This window comes from Nicotiana tomentosiformis, chromosome 2 (genome assembly GCF_000390325.3).
Source record: "Nicotiana tomentosiformis chromosome 2, ASM39032v3, whole genome shotgun sequence".
Classification (NCBI taxonomy): Eukaryota; Viridiplantae; Streptophyta; class Magnoliopsida; order Solanales; family Solanaceae; genus Nicotiana; species Nicotiana tomentosiformis.
This window is the reverse complement of record NC_090813.1, coordinates 34,307,005-34,323,531: the sequence shown is the minus strand read 5'-3', so window position 1 is coordinate 34,323,531 and position 16,527 is coordinate 34,307,005. Positions and strand designations below refer to the sequence as shown.

Genomic DNA, 16,527 nt, shown 5'->3' with positions numbered 1-16,527 from the left:
TCATGAAGTGGGGAAGCAGCTGCAACAGATGAAGAAGAGGCGTGCTCTTTTGCAAAACGTAGAAGGTGGTAGGGGGCCTAATTATTTGACTGAAACACCAAATTCACAGCCTGAGACTGAGAGCTTGGGTCAGCTGTAGTCTTACATTGTTTGCTCTAATTTTGGACCATCCATAGTGCGCTTTGATTACTACTGCCTCTCTGAATTGCTGAGGAAAATGTAGGACAAGTTGCATAGCATAATGGGCCATGAATTGGTATTGGTAGTAGAAAAAATTGAAACACTGAAAAGAACTGATACGGCTATCAAGAGTCAATGGTTATGAGTTATGACATTTAGAAAAAGATATAAACGGTAACATTTACAAAACAATTTTCTAAAATTCGTCGATCAAAATGCATTATCTCGGTGAGTTTTTTTTTCCTTCTATCCAGCCCTTTAATTTCCCCTTTGATCTTCTTTGGTGATTTAAACCCATAACCCTGGAGTTATAAGTGGGATGCTGACCATTGGAGCAACCCCTCTTATCTTATCTCATCGAGTTTAATTAAGGTGATCTTCTAATAGGTGGACATTGTGGTTCAAGACTTAAATGGAACTGGTCTATACTCTATAGCAGACTTAGCATAATTTAATTATTTCTATTATTATTATTATTATTATACATGTTTAACTTTTCATAAATGTATACGTACATAATTCAAAATAAAATTACCGAATCCAGTCGAATCCAAGACTGTTAATACGACCCAGAGCCGATTAAATTATGGTGGGTAACTCTGCACTTTACTAGCAATAAGACGGCTAATACGACGCAGAGCCGATTAGATTATAGGGTACTCTGCATTTCCACTGGAAAAAGTCGGTCTGACAATTTAAAAATTGACAATGATGATAACGATCCACCGAGCTCGATAAAAGTGCCCCCTTTAGATTGAAGCTAAATCTGTTCTCTCTGTAGTTTTCTGAAGCTCTTATTTCAAAAACTGATCAGTGTGGGAGTGGTACTCACAAAATTAAAAACAGCGTCAGACTTGAAAAGACTTTGTGGCTGCACCAAAACTAAAGTGAATATACTTAAAGAAAACTGGAAAAGACATTTGGCGACCTGGATTAGCAGGTTTACCTACGTTTGATTAACGAGGATGAAAGTCATGTGCCACGTGCATGACATGTTGTATTCTTGGTCCCAGGACGTAGGTGTTTTATTTATGAATTGAATTTGGCACAGAAATCACAAGTCTGTGAGTTAGTTTTTCTAAAGGAGGGTCCGTTGAGTAGGGTAGGTGACGCCAGATTCTGATCCAACGGTCGACTGGTCCAACACTGTCAAGACAGCTTCTGTAATTTTTTCTCTTATCTTCTTTTTCCTTTTTCTTTGGTAGGTAATCATAGGGTTCAACCCAAAAGTAAAAATTGGAGCAGTCAGTAATAATCACTCAAACAACTTTACCTCCCGAAAATATTATTTGCCCTCAACAATTCAAGGATCTTGTGCATATATAATAATAGAAATAAAGCAAATCGGTGAGGTAATTATTTAATGGGTAAATGAATCACAAGCAAATTATTTTCTTGTGTACAAGGGATAACATCGAAAACAATCCAATATAATCTCATTAGTGGGGTCTGGGGAGGATAGTTTGTATGCAGACCTTACTTCTACCCTGGAGTAGAGAGGCTGTTTCCGATAAACTCTCGAGTACCTCCCTCCAAGAACTCCCACCTTGCTCTTGGGGTGATTCGAACTCACATCCTCTTGATTGAAAGTGGAGGGTGCTCACCACTAGAGCAACCCACTTCCGTACTAGGGGAAATTATTTAAATTGATCTCCAAATTTGTTTTTACTACTGTGCTTCGATCCTAATGACTTTCGTTCAACACCTTTATCAATTATCTCCAAGAGATTTCTACACCTTTTCCTTCTAACACCTCTTATTACAGAGCTGTAGACAAAAAAAAAAAAAATCAGAAAACAATAGTCCTAATACCAAAAATGGTTAACCATTTAATTGGCACCCATTATAAGAGAGCAACTTCTTTATGAATTATGAAGTGTTTCTTTATAACGGTTGAAAGTAATACAACGATTATGTTGAATTTTTCTTATATACAGTTAAACTCAACGCTGAACTAATAATTAGGAAATCACTAATTCCAATTCATGACACTAATTGGAATTAGTAACACTACTTGTGTGACCTACAGGAATGCTAAAGAAGAATTTCACCATGTAATGACTTCTGATATCAAAGTATGTGTCAGTTTGGTTAAGGATTTCATCGGGCCTAGGATTATTACTCAGGTTCAAGTGTTTAATGGCCCAATTTGTTGCTCCCATTTTTGGTGGAAAACACTTGAAACAAATAGTCCAATTCCTAGTAAACCAACTCTATTGCTTTTGAGAAACATTTTGAAGTCGGTCCATTGACATATAATCTCTGGCAACACCGCCCATATTGAAGTGCCTTTCGTTATGTGTATTTCTCTCCATCAAGTTCTTAGGATATTGTTCAAAACAAAAAGTGTGTTAAGTTTGCTATTATATATGCTAGTAAGATTCAACAGAAGAGAGAATAATTAAGGTGATTGAGAAATGAATAATAAGTTCTTAGGAATGTCCAATTTATTGAAAGATACATGTCATCTAGCTTGCTCGGAGTGAAGTAGTTAATTTGTTTTTCTCTTATTATTATTATTATTATTACTATTATTATTATTATTATTATTATTATTATTTCAAAATGCGGTGGCGAAGACTCAGATTGACTATTTCATCCTCAGGAGAGGTGACAGAGGACTGTGCAAGGATTGTAAGGTGATTCCGGGTGAGTTACTCGCGACGCAACATAGGCTCTTGGTGATGGACGTTGGTATTATGTTAAAGAGGAGGAAAAGGTCTACTCGAGGAAGTCCGAGAATCAGGTGGGGAGCCTTAACTAAGGATAAAGCCCAAGAGTTGGAGGGGCGGTTGTTGGCTATGGGAGCTTGGAGGAGCAGTGGTGACACGAGCACTATGTGGTCAGCGACAACAGATTGTATTAGGGAGGCTGCAAGAGAGGTGTTAGGAGTGTCGACGGGCGTCTCTGGTGGGCATAAAGGAGATTGGTGGTGGAATGACGTGGTTCAAGGTAAAGTGAAAGCTAAGAAGGCAGCGTACCTGAAGTTAGTGGGGAGCATAGATGAGGAGGAGAGGCGAGCATGCATGGAGAGGTATAAGACAGCTAGGAAGGAGGCCAAGTTGGCGGTCACAGAGGCTAAGACTGCGGCTTATGGTCGTATGTCCGAGGAACTGGGTAAAAAAGGCGGGGAGAAGAAGTTATTCCGGCTGGCCAAGTTGAGAGAGAGGAAGGCTCGGGATTTGGACCAAGTGAGATGCATCAAGGACGAAAATGGTAGAGTATTAATGGAAGATGTCCAGATTAAGAGGAGATGGCAGAATTACTTTCATAAACTTTTGAATGAAGAAGGGGATCAGGATATTGTGCTAGGCGAATTGGAGCATTCCGAGAGTCACCGTGACTTTGGGTACTGCAGGAGTATCGAGGTTGATGAGATCGTGGGAGCTATGCGTAAGATGAGTAGGGGCAGAGCGACCAGGCCAGACGAAATTCCGGTGGAATTTTGGAAGTGTGTGGGAAGAGTAGGTTTAGAGTGGTTGACTAGGTTGTTTAATGTTATTTTTAAGGCGAAGAGGATGCCGGATGAGTGGAGGTAGAGTACGGTGGTCCCATTGTATAAGAACAAAGGTGATATCCAGAGTTGTAGCAATTATAGGGGTATCAAATTATTGAGTCATACCATAAAAGTGTGGGAGAGGGTGGTTGAAGTGAGGGTGAGGATGACAGTGTCTGTATCCGACAACCAGTTCGGGTTCATGCCGGGTCATTTGACTACAAAAGCTATACACCTTGTTAAGAGGTTGGTGGAACTGTACCGAGAGAGGAAGAAGGATTTGCACATGGTCTTTTATTGACCTAGAGAAAGCGTATGATAATGTTCCTAGAGAAGTTCTCTGGAGATGCCTGGAGGTAAAAGGCGTGTCGGTTCCCTACATTATGGCGATTAAGAACATGTATGATGGGGCTAAGACTCGGGTTAGGACAGTAGGAGGCGACTCTAAGCATTTTCCGGTTGTAATGGGGTTACACCAAGGTTCTGTGCTCAGTCCGTTCTTATTCGCCCTGGTGATCGACGCATTAACACACCATATTCAAGGGGAGGTGCAATGGTGCATGCTATTTGCCGATGACATAGTTCTGATTGATGAGTCGCGAGCCGGTGTTAACGAGAGGCTAGAGGTTTGGAGACAGACTCTTGAGTCTAAGGGTTTCAAGCTGAGCAGGACGAAAACGGAATACCTGGAGTGTAAATTCAGCGCTGAGCAAGGGGAAGTGGGCGTGGACGGCTTAAATCACAGGTCATCCCGAGTAGAGGCAGCTTCAAGTACCTTGGTTCGGTTATCCAGAGGGGGAGGGGAGATCGACGAGGATGTCACACACCGTATTGGGGTAGGATGGATGAAGTGAAGGTTAGCATCTGGAGTCCTGTGTGACAAGAAAGTGCCACCAATACTCAAAGGTAAGTTCTATAAAGCGGTGGTTAGATCGGCCATGTTGTTTGAGGCTGAGTGTTGGCCCGTTAAGAACTCACATATCCAGAAGATGAAAGTAGCATAAATGAGGATGTTGAGGTGGATGTGCGGGCACACTAGGATAGATAAGATTAGGAATGATGTTATTCGGGAGAAGGTGCACGTGGCTCCCATTGATGAAAGGATGCGGGAAGTGAGACTTAGATGGTTCAGACATGTTCAAAGGAGAAGCCCAGATGCTCCGGTACGGAGTTGTGAACGGCACGAGAAGAGGTAGAGGGTGGCATAAGAAGTATTGGGGAGAGGTGATCAGACAGGATATGGCGAGGCTCCAGATTTCCGAGGACATGACACTTGATAGGAAGATGTGGAGGTCGAGTATTATAGTTATAGGTTATGATGTAGTTGAGTCTTGACTTACTTCGTACCATTGTGGGACTAGTCAGGTAGGGTTTTTGTCTAAGATAACTAGTGACAATATTGTGTTTTACTACTTCGCTTTTCAGTGCATGTCCTATTTACTAGCTATCGCTTTTGCTTTGCATCTTTCTTCTGCATTTCATGGTGTTCCTATGATTGTTGTGGTGATACTAATATTGTCTCCTTCTGTCCTTTTGTCTTTTTGTTTTCTTGAGTCGAGGGTCTTTCAAAAATAGACTCTCTACTCTTTTGTGGTAGGGGTAAGGTTTGCGTACACACTACCCTCCCCAAACCCCATTAGTGGGATTTACTGGGTTGTTGTTGTTGTTGTTATTATTATTATTATTTGTTAATGGAGTAGAATTTTTAGTTATTATTCCATCCAATCGATTTCAACTGTGGCAATGAGTGTAAACGTGTCATGTATACATGATAAACAGAACATGTGTGGCGAAATCTAAGGTGTGGGAGTGAATTTACTGTCAGAAGAAAACCATACGTGTGAAGCTACGAGAAAGTTGAGACTTGTAGTACGGAGCATGACAAGGATCAACATCCATCACCCTTTCATCATCTCTTTTGTCCTCTCTATATATCCCACTCCTAACTAAGTTTCCATTTACCTTTACCATATATATAAATCTAATTAATCATATATATACCAATCTAACGGCAAATATGCTCAACGCCCTCAGATCAGCTACCAGAGCACAACCACTTGCTGTCTTCTCATCAAATCCTTCGCATCATTACAGTATTTGTTCAAAGTCTTCTCAGATCAAATTCCGGACTCTGTTGACAGAAGCTGGGAAACAGGACGAAATCAAAATGGACGAGACCAAGAAACCTGGAACTGAGACCAAACCTAAGTAAGTGTGTAGTTGATTATCCATTTAATTGTGTTCATTCATCTGTTAGCAGAGGCGCAGATACAACCTCTTTTTTTTATTAATGCACGGTTTAACTAAACTCATCATTATTTTTCCAAATACTCCTTCCGTCCCAACTTATTTCCTGATTTTGATTATTAGGTGCTATGAACTTTAAAATGTAAACTTGTCAAGTTTAAATCCTAGAACTGCCTTCGTTTACTATATATAACATATTGAAATTGGTATTTGTTGGATGGAAGGGACACAATGTCCAGCTTTGGAGAAGGATACGCAACGAGGTCAGACGAAGAAGGTTTTGGAGGGATCTATGGAGGAAACCAAGATGTTGAGGAAAAGATCGTCCATGGAAATGTTCCTGGTAAGCTACTAATTACATTTTTCATGCATGTTAATTCTTTTTTGTTTTTATTGTTCCCTTTCTTCTTAATTTATTTCCTCTTCTCTACAATTTTAATTCCAATTTTCTGATTCATGTGTGTTGGTTGATGATTACGTTAGAGTATGATACAAAACAAGGGAGTGAAGTGAAGGAGAAGGAGAAGGCTCGTAACCAGCCTCAAGCATCATGAATGAACTAAAAGAAAAGGGCTCCCTTTTGGGCACTTGACTTTATCAGAATTGACAGAGCTACTTTTTCATTTTTCTTTCTAAGCTTTAGAATGTAATTACGTTCCTGTTTTTGTTGGGATATATAGTGCTATATATACCCAGCCTCATGGAATAAAACTTTCATAGTTTCCGTATTTTGATCTTGATTAGCATAGCATTTAGTACTAAGTACATTTTTTGTGTACGATTTCTTCACAAATTATCTTTCTTATTCCGATCAATGCTGGAGACGGCTTATTAGATAATGAATTCTGCATCTTTATTTATTCTAAAAAAAATGACATTGTAGTATGTTTTAAAAAGTTTTAATAATTCTTCAATTTTCAAGAAGTTCAATGAATTAGACAGTGATAAGACGGGGTGTACTCAAATAAATACATTTAAAAAAAGAAGAAGATAGGGCATAGGCTTTACACGCTTGGCAAACTGGCAGTATGGTCTGGCAACTTCAAACTATGGAATACTCTTTCCTAATCTTTTTCCAATTTCAACAAAAATTAACCTAAATAGTTTTCCTCTCAACTGCCTAAATTAAAAATAACCGAAAACATATATTATATGTGTAATGTAATATGTATAAACGTGTATAACTTATGTAAATATCTCACGAGCCGAACACCCATTCGCTTGAACTAAAAATAGCAGTGAACCCATTCGCTTGAACTAAAAATAGCAGTGAATATATAATATATGCATAACTTATGTATTATATGTGTATAGTTATGTATAATCAAGTAAATAGTGAATATTGTCGGCTATTTGTGTAAGGATCCCTACACATTTTAGGCCTGAATAGATGGGCCAAGTGTTAGGAGCTTAGGCCTAACGTTAAAGGCTTCTGATGGGCTTACTTAGTTATGTCATGTGTGGGGGAAGTGCACAGATAGTCACTGATTAGAGATATCTTTATTTTTTAATTATTATTTTGAACGTATTTAGTCTTTAGCCAGTGCTTAATAAATTTTTACTTGCCGGACAAAAATACCCTTGTGCTAGACATAAGTGTTGTGTAAATATTAAGGACATGGTGTCCTTAACTTTATGAATGTTGTGTAAATATTTAGGACAAAGTGTCTTGTATTTGCACCTTTAGGACATCATGTCTTTAGCTTCATATGTGCAATGTAAATGTTAAGGACATGGTGTCCTTAACTTCATGTGTGCAATGTAAATGTTAAGGACATAATATTCTGTTGTTAAACTTTAGGACATCATGTCCTTACCTTCATATGTATAGTGTAAATGTTAAGGACATGGTGTCCTTAACTTCATGTATGCAATATAAATGTTAAAGACATAATGTCCTTAACTTGTATTTGCACCTCCTGTTGTTAAACTTTAGGACATCATGTCTTTAACTTCATATGTGCAGTGTAAATGTTAAGGACCTGGTGTCCTTAACTTCAAGTGTTCATTGTAAATGTTAAGGACATAGTGTCCTTAACTTCATGAGTGATGTGTAAATATTAAGAAAAAAGTATCCTATATTTGAAGCTTCTGCTAATAAACTTTAGGACATCATGTCCTTAACTTCATATGTGCAGTGTAATTGTTAAGGACATGGTGTCCTTAACTTCATGTGTGTAATGTAATTGTTAAGGACATAATATCATTAACTTGTATTTGCAACTTCTGTTGTTAAACTTTAGGACATCATGTCCTTAACTTCATATGTATAGTGTAAATTTTAAGGACATGGTGTCCTTAACTTCATGTATGCAATGTAAGTGTTAAAGACATAATGTCCTTAACTTCATGAGTGATGTGTAAATATTAAAGACATGGTGTCATTAACTTCATATGTGCAGTGTAAATATTAAGGACATGGTGTCCTTAATTTCATGTGTGCAATATAAATGTTAAGGACATAATGTCCTTAACTTCATGAGTGATGTGTAAATATTAAGGACATGATGTCCTTAACTTTATATGTGCTGAGTAAATGTTAAGGACATGGTGTCCTTAACTTCATGTGTGCAGTGTAAAAGAAATGATAAAAAAGACTTTTCGTATCAATTTTAATAGAGTAATGACTATTTTTGCTCAACATTAAAAACACTAGCTAAAAAGTAAATACAACTTACAAAACTGGCTATACCACGCCATTTCTACTCGTGTGGGTTGGTCTTGGACTTGCTTGCGGTTAAGCTTTCAATTCGGAAGAGGACATGCGAGTTCACCACATGTCACAGAACCAGTGGCTAAATCCAGATTGTTCTAATCATTGGATCAACCGCCACAAACGAAACATCGTACTAAGTCGGTTATGTTTTCCTCCTAGGATTCTGTCGCCGCCACGCAAAAAGTTGTTATCTTAGTCGGTTACCATCTTATATATAGGCTTCAATATTCCCTTAACTACAGCACCAACTTTTGAGATTCTACAGACTACAATCTCAGCTGTCGCGTTGGCCGCTGATAAGATGGTCTCTCCTGCCTTCTTTGCCTCTGGTAAGAATCATGGTTACATAGATTTCTTTTGCTTTACCTTGTAGGTACTTGATTGGCAATTGCTGGAGGTTTCCATTGTTATTCTCAATTGTCTCCGGGGTTTGCCGTACAGGAAAGGTTTTGGCTCAAAAAGATGGAATGCAGACAAATTAAAATTCTTGGCGTGGTTTGCTGGATTTAATTCCATATTGTAAGCTGTCAATCAAGGTTATGTATTCAGAAGCGTGGAGAACATCCGTAGGAATTTGCTAATTGCTATTGTACGAAGATGTAATAGGTATAATGGGGACATAAAAGGCCTAATTTCAGGGGGCCAAGTCCCGTTTAAATTACTGATCTGTTATAACTCTGGCCTTTGCCATGTCGGGTGCGCTCTCATGGCAGGTCGCTCACTTAATAAAGATTTGTTTTTGCGGGTTTTGGGGGTGGAGATAGCACGGGAACTTTTTGGCCCGGGATTTCTACCCTCCTATGGTGTGTGTGTGTTTTCTCGCTTCTCTAATTCTTCTGTGCTCCTTACACTTTGCATAGATGCTTAAATCAATCGTCAGACCTAATTGCAAATTCTCAACGAGCTATTCTTAGTTGGCTTCCCACGTCAGGTACACAACACGTTTCTGCTTGAACTTGCAATTGATTATAATGCATATTTGTAAGACAATAAGAGTTAATATTTTGACGCATCCATACTAGAATTATTCCAAGATCAGTTGTCAATTGAAGCAACCCAAACACAAGACGTTTCTGCTTGAACTGCCAATTGATTATAATGCGTAGGTGTACGACCAATTTATAAGAGCCTAGTAATATTTTTATGCTTAGCACAATTATTCTAAATTCATTGTCAATGGAAGCGACCTAATTCGGGTTTAATATATGTTGCAAGTTTGTGCAGTTAGCGCTGTAGAGGATGACGAATGCGATCTCCTATCTCCCAAAGTGTCGAACATGCATTTCATCACAGTTGTAATCCCAAAACTAATAAACCAATTATCCTGTGAAATTTCTTGCTATGGTATCCATGCGAACTTCATCTATCTAATAGGCGAAGCAACTTCTAAGTTGGTTGTTGTACATTGGCAGCTGGACCTCAGGTATGCATTATAGGCGTGTAATTTTGGTTTAAAATATTCACAACTAAACATTGGGGAATGTTTTCAACTTGATTCTTCTAGAATTTGATAAGTTACGGCTAACATATATACAGATGTTATCTACAGACATGAATTTTAATTGCAGCAGAATGAAGAGCTGATTATCTGCTGATAGAGTATCCAAACTGGTATTGATTTAAGTTTCCTTCTGCATTAGAGGTGTCGTTGCTCTTGTTTATCATTCACGATCATATTATTATAAGCTCTAATGAATTTGCAATGAATCTTCGGGAACAAAAGAAAAATAATTGCGATGAATCTTTCGCGAACAAAAGAAAAATAATTGCGATGAATCTCGGAGAATTTTAAATACTAGTTGGAGATCTGCAATGTTAGAGCTTTCTGCACCCGAAAACTTGAGGGTTCACCTGAGTCGCTTTGTAAATCTGGTATTGGTGGCCATCATTCTGATTTGTCGTTGTCGGTAGAAATTTTTAATTTTGCAGTAGTATGATATTGTCTGTTAAACTTGAAATGCAATTGGTATCACGTTCGTGGAGAACTGGTATTGGTGGCTGTTGTTCCAATTTATCTTTTGCCAATACAGCGGATATGCGTGATAGTTTGATATTTGAAGGCTGGTGATAGCGATCAAGTTGTTTAACTCCAAATAAATGAGGTGAAATCGCTGTTGTATAGAACAATTTAATTATAGTGATTCTTCTGCATATCCAAGGATTTATGTTATAATCAATTTAATTTTCGATTTGAGTTATTCCATTCTAAACTATAGATGTTCTTTATTTAGTATCAGGTGCTCGGGTTATTTTTTGCGTGTTTCATTGTAGGCTTTTGATTTGTAGAGAGACGGATGTTTCTGTTACTGTGCATTGGTAGTAGGTTGTTGATAAATCCATTATTGTGTAGAACAGTGAAAGTACAAGATGGGAGGTTTCTTTTTCCGTGTAACGAGGGTGCAGATGTTCTCATATACAGCAGCTGGGGCTAACGTCGTTCAAGCTTTTCTTCGGCTTGTAGCTGGTAAAACAAACTATTCATGTGATCGAGATTTGGTAATGGACTTAACGTTTGGCTGCAAAAGATACTTGTACTTCTTTCAGGTATTGCTTTTCGGTTGTGATTCTGTCCCTTTTTTTTTTTTTCATTTTTTCTTGGTTAAGTTGTCTCATCCAGTTTTTGGAGGTATTGCATTCCATAATACGAACGGGGCTGCATTCTTAAAGTGAGCGTTCTGTACCCACTTTCCAGCCAAGATCAGAGAATCAAGGCAAAACCACAAAAAAGACTCGGCTAATTTGAAGAGTCAGTTAGAATAAGATTTTGGGCAATGTGCTTGGCAATCTGGCTGTCACAATGTGTTGGTAGAGCAACAGAAACAGAGGGCCCAATAACTTATTCATCCAAGCTCGCTAGCTTTGCAACAGGTTTAAGTAAGGCTCTATAGTCAACCGCAACATAAGATAATAAAACAATGTGAATAATCTCTTGGACTTCAAAGAGATAAAAAGCCCAGGAATTGTAATGAAATAACTAGAAATAACACTCTAGAAATAGGAGCAGTCTAATCTGAGTTAAGGTGAGCCTCGAAAGAAAAAACTGTTGAATTACTTAACAAGATTGCTAGGACAAGTTCATTCAACAGATGTCAAAGAAAACATAACAGCATTTGAGGAACTCTTGCAAGGCTGAGGAAGTGACTAAGTTGTCGACTTGTGAAGGAAATATCAGGCTTGGTGTAGTGCGGAAAATTCAACTTTCCAACAGTCTCCTGTACAAAGATGATTCAGGAGCTGATTTAATTTATCCACGCAACCTGATAATCTGACTGAAGAATCCAAAGGAACAACAACTGGGATGATTTTGGCACGGTTAAATTCCTCAAGAAGATTGAGAACATAACTCTGTTGGAGCTGAGGGACTTCATCCAAGTAAAAGTAAATGGAGAACAAGTCTACACCTGCTTGATTTTGAGCTATTCACCTCAGGGCCAGCATTTAAGCATCATGAATAGTAGCCAAATTATGTGATTGACGGTGCGACAAGACGTTGTGGAGAGTTGTGAAAAACATTTGCATTTGGGGATGAGTAAAACACTTATTTTGGACCTCTTTACGGGGTGTACATAGGTCGGGTTGGTTCGAGTTTTTCAATTATCAAACCAAACCAATGGTGTCGGATTTTTAAATTTATAAACCAAATCAAACCAACAAAGTCAGATTTTTCAATCTCGGTTTTTCTCGGTTTTTTCGGTTTTTCCAGCTTTTCGGGTTTTTTTTTCCGGTGAAATCTTCATAGCATAAAATATATAACTTGTGCTCCAAATATTTCTTAAGTCCTAGTAAAATACAACTATATAATGTGTTTTCCAAGAAACTAACACAATAATATGAGATAAGTCATAGCATTATACTAAAATATTCAATAACAAAGATAAAATAATAAAATTACATAAAACAAATATTGCTAATTAATAAGCCATAATGAAAATTTCATAATCTAAAAATACTATATAGGTCATGCTAAAATAAGTATAGCTAATAAGTACTTATATTAATTGGGCTATAAAATTATTTATCATTCAAGAATGTTAAGTCTAAATTTGAAATAATACGTTAAAAGATAAAATTGTGAAAAAGTTTAAAAAATATTTATAAATTACATTACAATAAATATTTATATGTATAAAATATTTATAAAAATTATATAAATGTACTATCGGGTTGATTTGGTTTCGGTTTGACTTTTTTTAGTTAAAACCAAACCAAACCAATTATGGTCGAGTTTTATTTTCCAATACCAAATCAAATCACATCGAATTTTTTTTTCCGATTTAACTCGGATTATCGATTTGGTGGGATTTATCGATTTTCTTTGTACACCCGTGCTCTCTAAGGACTTCAAAGGCAAAAGGAGATACTCTACAAGAGCTTGAAGTCAAGCCGATGAAGTGCGGGTATCCATTCGTCATTCCTACTTTTTACATTTTTAGGAAGAATTGTAAATCTAGATCGGGCATCTCTGTGTCTGCTTTGTATGTTTTGCTAGAGAATCAAATTCCTATGGGGACGTCGGTGCACTAGTACTTGATTTGTAGTGTTCGGCACAAATTAGACTCCATCCATATTAATGTATGTAACGTAGTTTAATTTGGTATGGAGTTTTAAGAAAAAAGTTTTTGAAAAGTGGCCTTAGAAACTTAAAGGGTAAGAGTTTTATAGGGCTATAATACTTGTGTGTTAACAAAAACTTCTCATTGAGGGAGGTAAAATGGATAGAATTAAAATTTAAAGTTAATTTCTTTTTAAATATTAAAATATGTAATCTTGAGAGTAGTTGGTATATTTGGGAAGTTTCTCCTTTTCAATAAAGACTAGTCTTATTCAACATCATCAGTATATTATTATTATTATTATTATTATTATTATTATTATTATTATTATTATTATTATTATTATTATTATTATTATTATTATTCTGATCGTTGGTTGTATTTTTGTTTTTTCAAGAGAGTATTTGGTTGAGTAAGTGATATACACAAGCAGTAAAATCTTCGATGCCTACTTACTTAGGTCTAGCCGATCCAGTTTGAAGTCTACCAACCCTTTTCAAGTCGGGAATGCCACATCAATTTGATATTCTAATATGTTGACTTGCACCGAGGCCTAGCTCTCTGTGGTCTCGCTAGGTGAGAGAATGAGACCAAAGCATGAAAAATCGGCTGCCTGCGAAATCAACAAGAAAGCTTAGGCTGTTTGCTTATCCACACCGGATGTTTACACTAAATCAAACTATAAATTATTATGTGAATAAATGAGGAGAGAAGGTATATCAACTAGTTATGATCAAGCAAAATAAGTTTATTTTGCATTTATTAATTTGATATAATCATCTAGTATGATTTTTTTTCCCTACAAGAACATGTGTTTGGCGGTTGCTCATTAAGGAGGATATCGACAGAATGGGTGCATATATAATTATTATGAGAATTGGAATTTGATTGGGGAATAGCTCAAAATCAACATTGTTGTTTCTTCCTTTTTTGGTATGTATTTTCTTGACAGACTCTTGCTGGCTTCTCTAGACATCTTACAATTACGACAGGCAGGCATCATACTCCTCTTGAACCTACCATAGACATATTTATTTATTTATTTTGTGCAGAAAGTTCTAACTGATATTGAATCTAATACTAATGATCCAATACAGTATAGAATTAAGTGGGAAAATCTGTGGTCATAGTGTTAAATGCTATTATGTAAATTGATTGACTTTCCTTTCAAAGAGTATATCTTGTAATCAATTAATAGGTGTCATCTTAATTATAAATCAATTAGCATATTCTCTAGGATTGTACTAGTATATTCTTTGGGATTATAAATATCTTTTCATATCTGTGTAACTCTATATATTGTATAGCTGATTCATAATGAAATATATTACAATTTCACCCATTTTTGAGTTGGTATCAGAGCAACGGTTGCTTCTCTGATTATCATCATCTTTTTATTCTTATTCTATCATGAGTGATTCATTTAAGAACACCAATCTTGTACCAGAACCTGTTTCCATTTGTTTTGGTGTGAAACTCAATGGCAATAATTACTTTCTTTAGTCTCAAGTTGTTGAGACTTTTGTTGTAAGTCGTGAAAAACTGGGATATTTAAGGGGAACGATTAAGGAATCCTTCACCAGTGATGCCACGTATGAAAAATGGAGTATAGATAAAGCTATTGTTAAAAGTAGGCTTGTCGGTGCCATGGAACCCGACATTATGAGTTTATTTGTTCGTCTTCCGACGGCCAAGAGTATTTGGGACACCGTGTCTCAAACATATTATGAAGGGTCTGATAGATCAGTTATTTATGATCTCTCTTGTCAAGCTATGCGTATGAAACAAGAGAGAAAATCAGTTTTCCCATAGTTTGCAGATTTGCGCAAAATATTGCAGGAACTAGATCATCGGAAGCCAATCTCTTTCACACAAGCTGATGTTATTCATGCTCGACAGAAAGAGATTGAGGTAGAACGCGTTTATATTTTCTTGGCTGGTTTGGATGATATTTATGATCGTGTTCAAAGTGATATTCTTCGCACAAGTCCTTTCCCCAATCCAGAATTTGCTTTTGCTATGGTTTGAAGTGACGAACAACGAAGGAATACAATGCTAAGCAATACTATAGATCCTAGTATGGCTATGGTAGTAAAAACTTCCTTGATTCATAATCGAAATTACCATTTAAAAACTCGCAACAACGGTGAAAAGGGTTGTACTCATTGTGGCAATCCTAAACATGGTGCAGAAAATTGTTTTAAATTGCATGGCTATCCAGATTGGTGGGATGATTTAAATGAAAAGAAGTCCCGGGAGCGACGCAATCGAAATGAGGGTGAAAAGAATGAGGGAAAAGCTGCCGCAACGGTGTTATCAGGCACTTCATTGCCAACCGCTGGAACTGCATCATTAGTTTTAACTAAGATTGGTGATTCTGATATACCTAGCCATTCATTAGGTAATATTGGATCAGCTCTCATTAATATGGATTCAGACATAAACACGAGATGCATTATTGACTCCGGAGCCACTGATCACTTGACATTTGATCAGTCTCTTCTACAGGCTCCTAAAATATCACATCGTTCACATATGTCCAATGCAAATGGTGTATCATCTCCAGTTACTAGTGTTGGAACTTTTGTTTTGACGCCTTCCTTATCTCTGGAGCATACATTATTTATTGCTTCACTATAAAATAATCTCTTATCTGTGCCTCAAGTAACTCAACAATTAAATTGTCTAGTATTAATGTATCCCAATTTCTGCATTTTTCAGGACCTCAACAACAAGGAGATTATTGGGCGTGGTACTAAAAGGGGGGGACTTTATTATGTAGACGATGTATGTCGTGGTATTTCTCTAACCAGTTAGGGTTCCTCTTTTGCTAAACGAAACCAAATATGGATGTGGCATTGAAGATTTGGCCACGCTTCTTTTGGCTACATTAAACACTTATTTCCAACATTGTTTTGGATTGAAATCTCTCTGATTTTCAATGTGATGTTTGTGTATTAGCTAAAAGTCATCGCACCACTTATCCTTTGAGTACTAGTAAGGTGACTGAACCTTTTGCGTTGATTCAATCTGATGTGTGGGGTTCTTCTCCCGTTTCTACTTTATCTGGATATCGTTGGTTTGTAATCTTTATCGATAATTGTAGTCATATGACATGTCTTTATCTAATGAAGAATAAAAGTGATGTTTCTGAATGCTTTCGCTTATTTCATAAGATGACACAAACCAAATTTTCAGCTAAATTAAGAGTTCTTAGGTCAGATAATGGTGGAGAATTTGTTAATCAGGTTTTGCAGTCTTATCTCCAAAATTATGGCATCATTCATGAAACAACATGCTCATTTATAATGTAATGACCCAACCAGTCATTTTAA

The 16,527-nt window shown here is 37.0% G+C and overlaps 2 protein-coding genes and 1 long non-coding RNA gene across 26 annotated transcripts; all 3 read left to right on the top strand.

Annotated features, from left to right (window-relative positions):
• Window positions 1-2,981: 2,981 nt before the first annotated feature.
• On the top strand, window positions 2,982-3,719 carry LOC138904604 (uncharacterized). Its single transcript, XM_070193109.1, has one exon. The coding sequence runs from the start codon at window positions 2,982-2,984 to the stop codon at window positions 3,717-3,719; it is 738 nt and encodes a 245-aa protein (XP_070049210.1).
• Window positions 3,720-5,649: 1,930 nt separating this feature from the next.
• Window positions 5,650-6,651, top strand: LOC104100126 (uncharacterized). Its single transcript, XM_009607298.4, has 3 exons — window positions 5,650-5,884; window positions 6,148-6,266; window positions 6,407-6,651. The coding sequence occupies exons 1-3, from the start codon at window positions 5,694-5,696 to the stop codon at window positions 6,475-6,477; spliced, it is 381 nt and encodes a 126-aa protein (XP_009605593.1). The 5' UTR covers window positions 5,650-5,693; the 3' UTR covers window positions 6,478-6,651.
• Window positions 6,652-8,661: 2,010 nt separating this feature from the next.
• Window positions 8,662-16,194, top strand: LOC104100127 (uncharacterized). 24 transcript variants are annotated; one of them, XR_004508042.2, is made up of 4 exons: window positions 8,751-8,968; window positions 9,081-10,250; window positions 10,670-10,741; window positions 10,995-12,308. It is a non-coding gene; the product is annotated as an uncharacterized lncRNA (long non-coding RNA). The 24 variants fall into 24 exon arrangements; XR_004508041.2 differs by having other exon boundaries at window positions 10,990-12,308; XR_011413781.1 differs by having other exon boundaries at window positions 8,755-8,968; window positions 9,081-10,062; window positions 10,189-10,250; window positions 10,670-12,308.
• Window positions 16,195-16,527: the final 333 nt, after the last annotated feature.

Coding starts and splice junctions, on each gene's coding strand:
- LOC138904604 (XM_070193109.1), top strand. CDS start 2,982: ATGGGAGCTTGGAGGAGCAGTGGTGACACGAGCACTATGTGGTCAGCG.
- LOC104100126 (XM_009607298.4), top strand. CDS start 5,694: ATGCTCAACGCCCTCAGATCAGCTACCAGAGCACAACCACTTGCTGTC. Junction 5,885..6,147: donor GGAACTGAGACCAAACCTAA/GTAAGTGTGTAG, acceptor GTTGGATGGAAG/GGACACAATGTCCAGCTTTG. Junction 6,267..6,406: donor CGTCCATGGAAATGTTCCTG/GTAAGCTACTAA, acceptor TGATTACGTTAG/AGTATGATACAAAACAAGGG.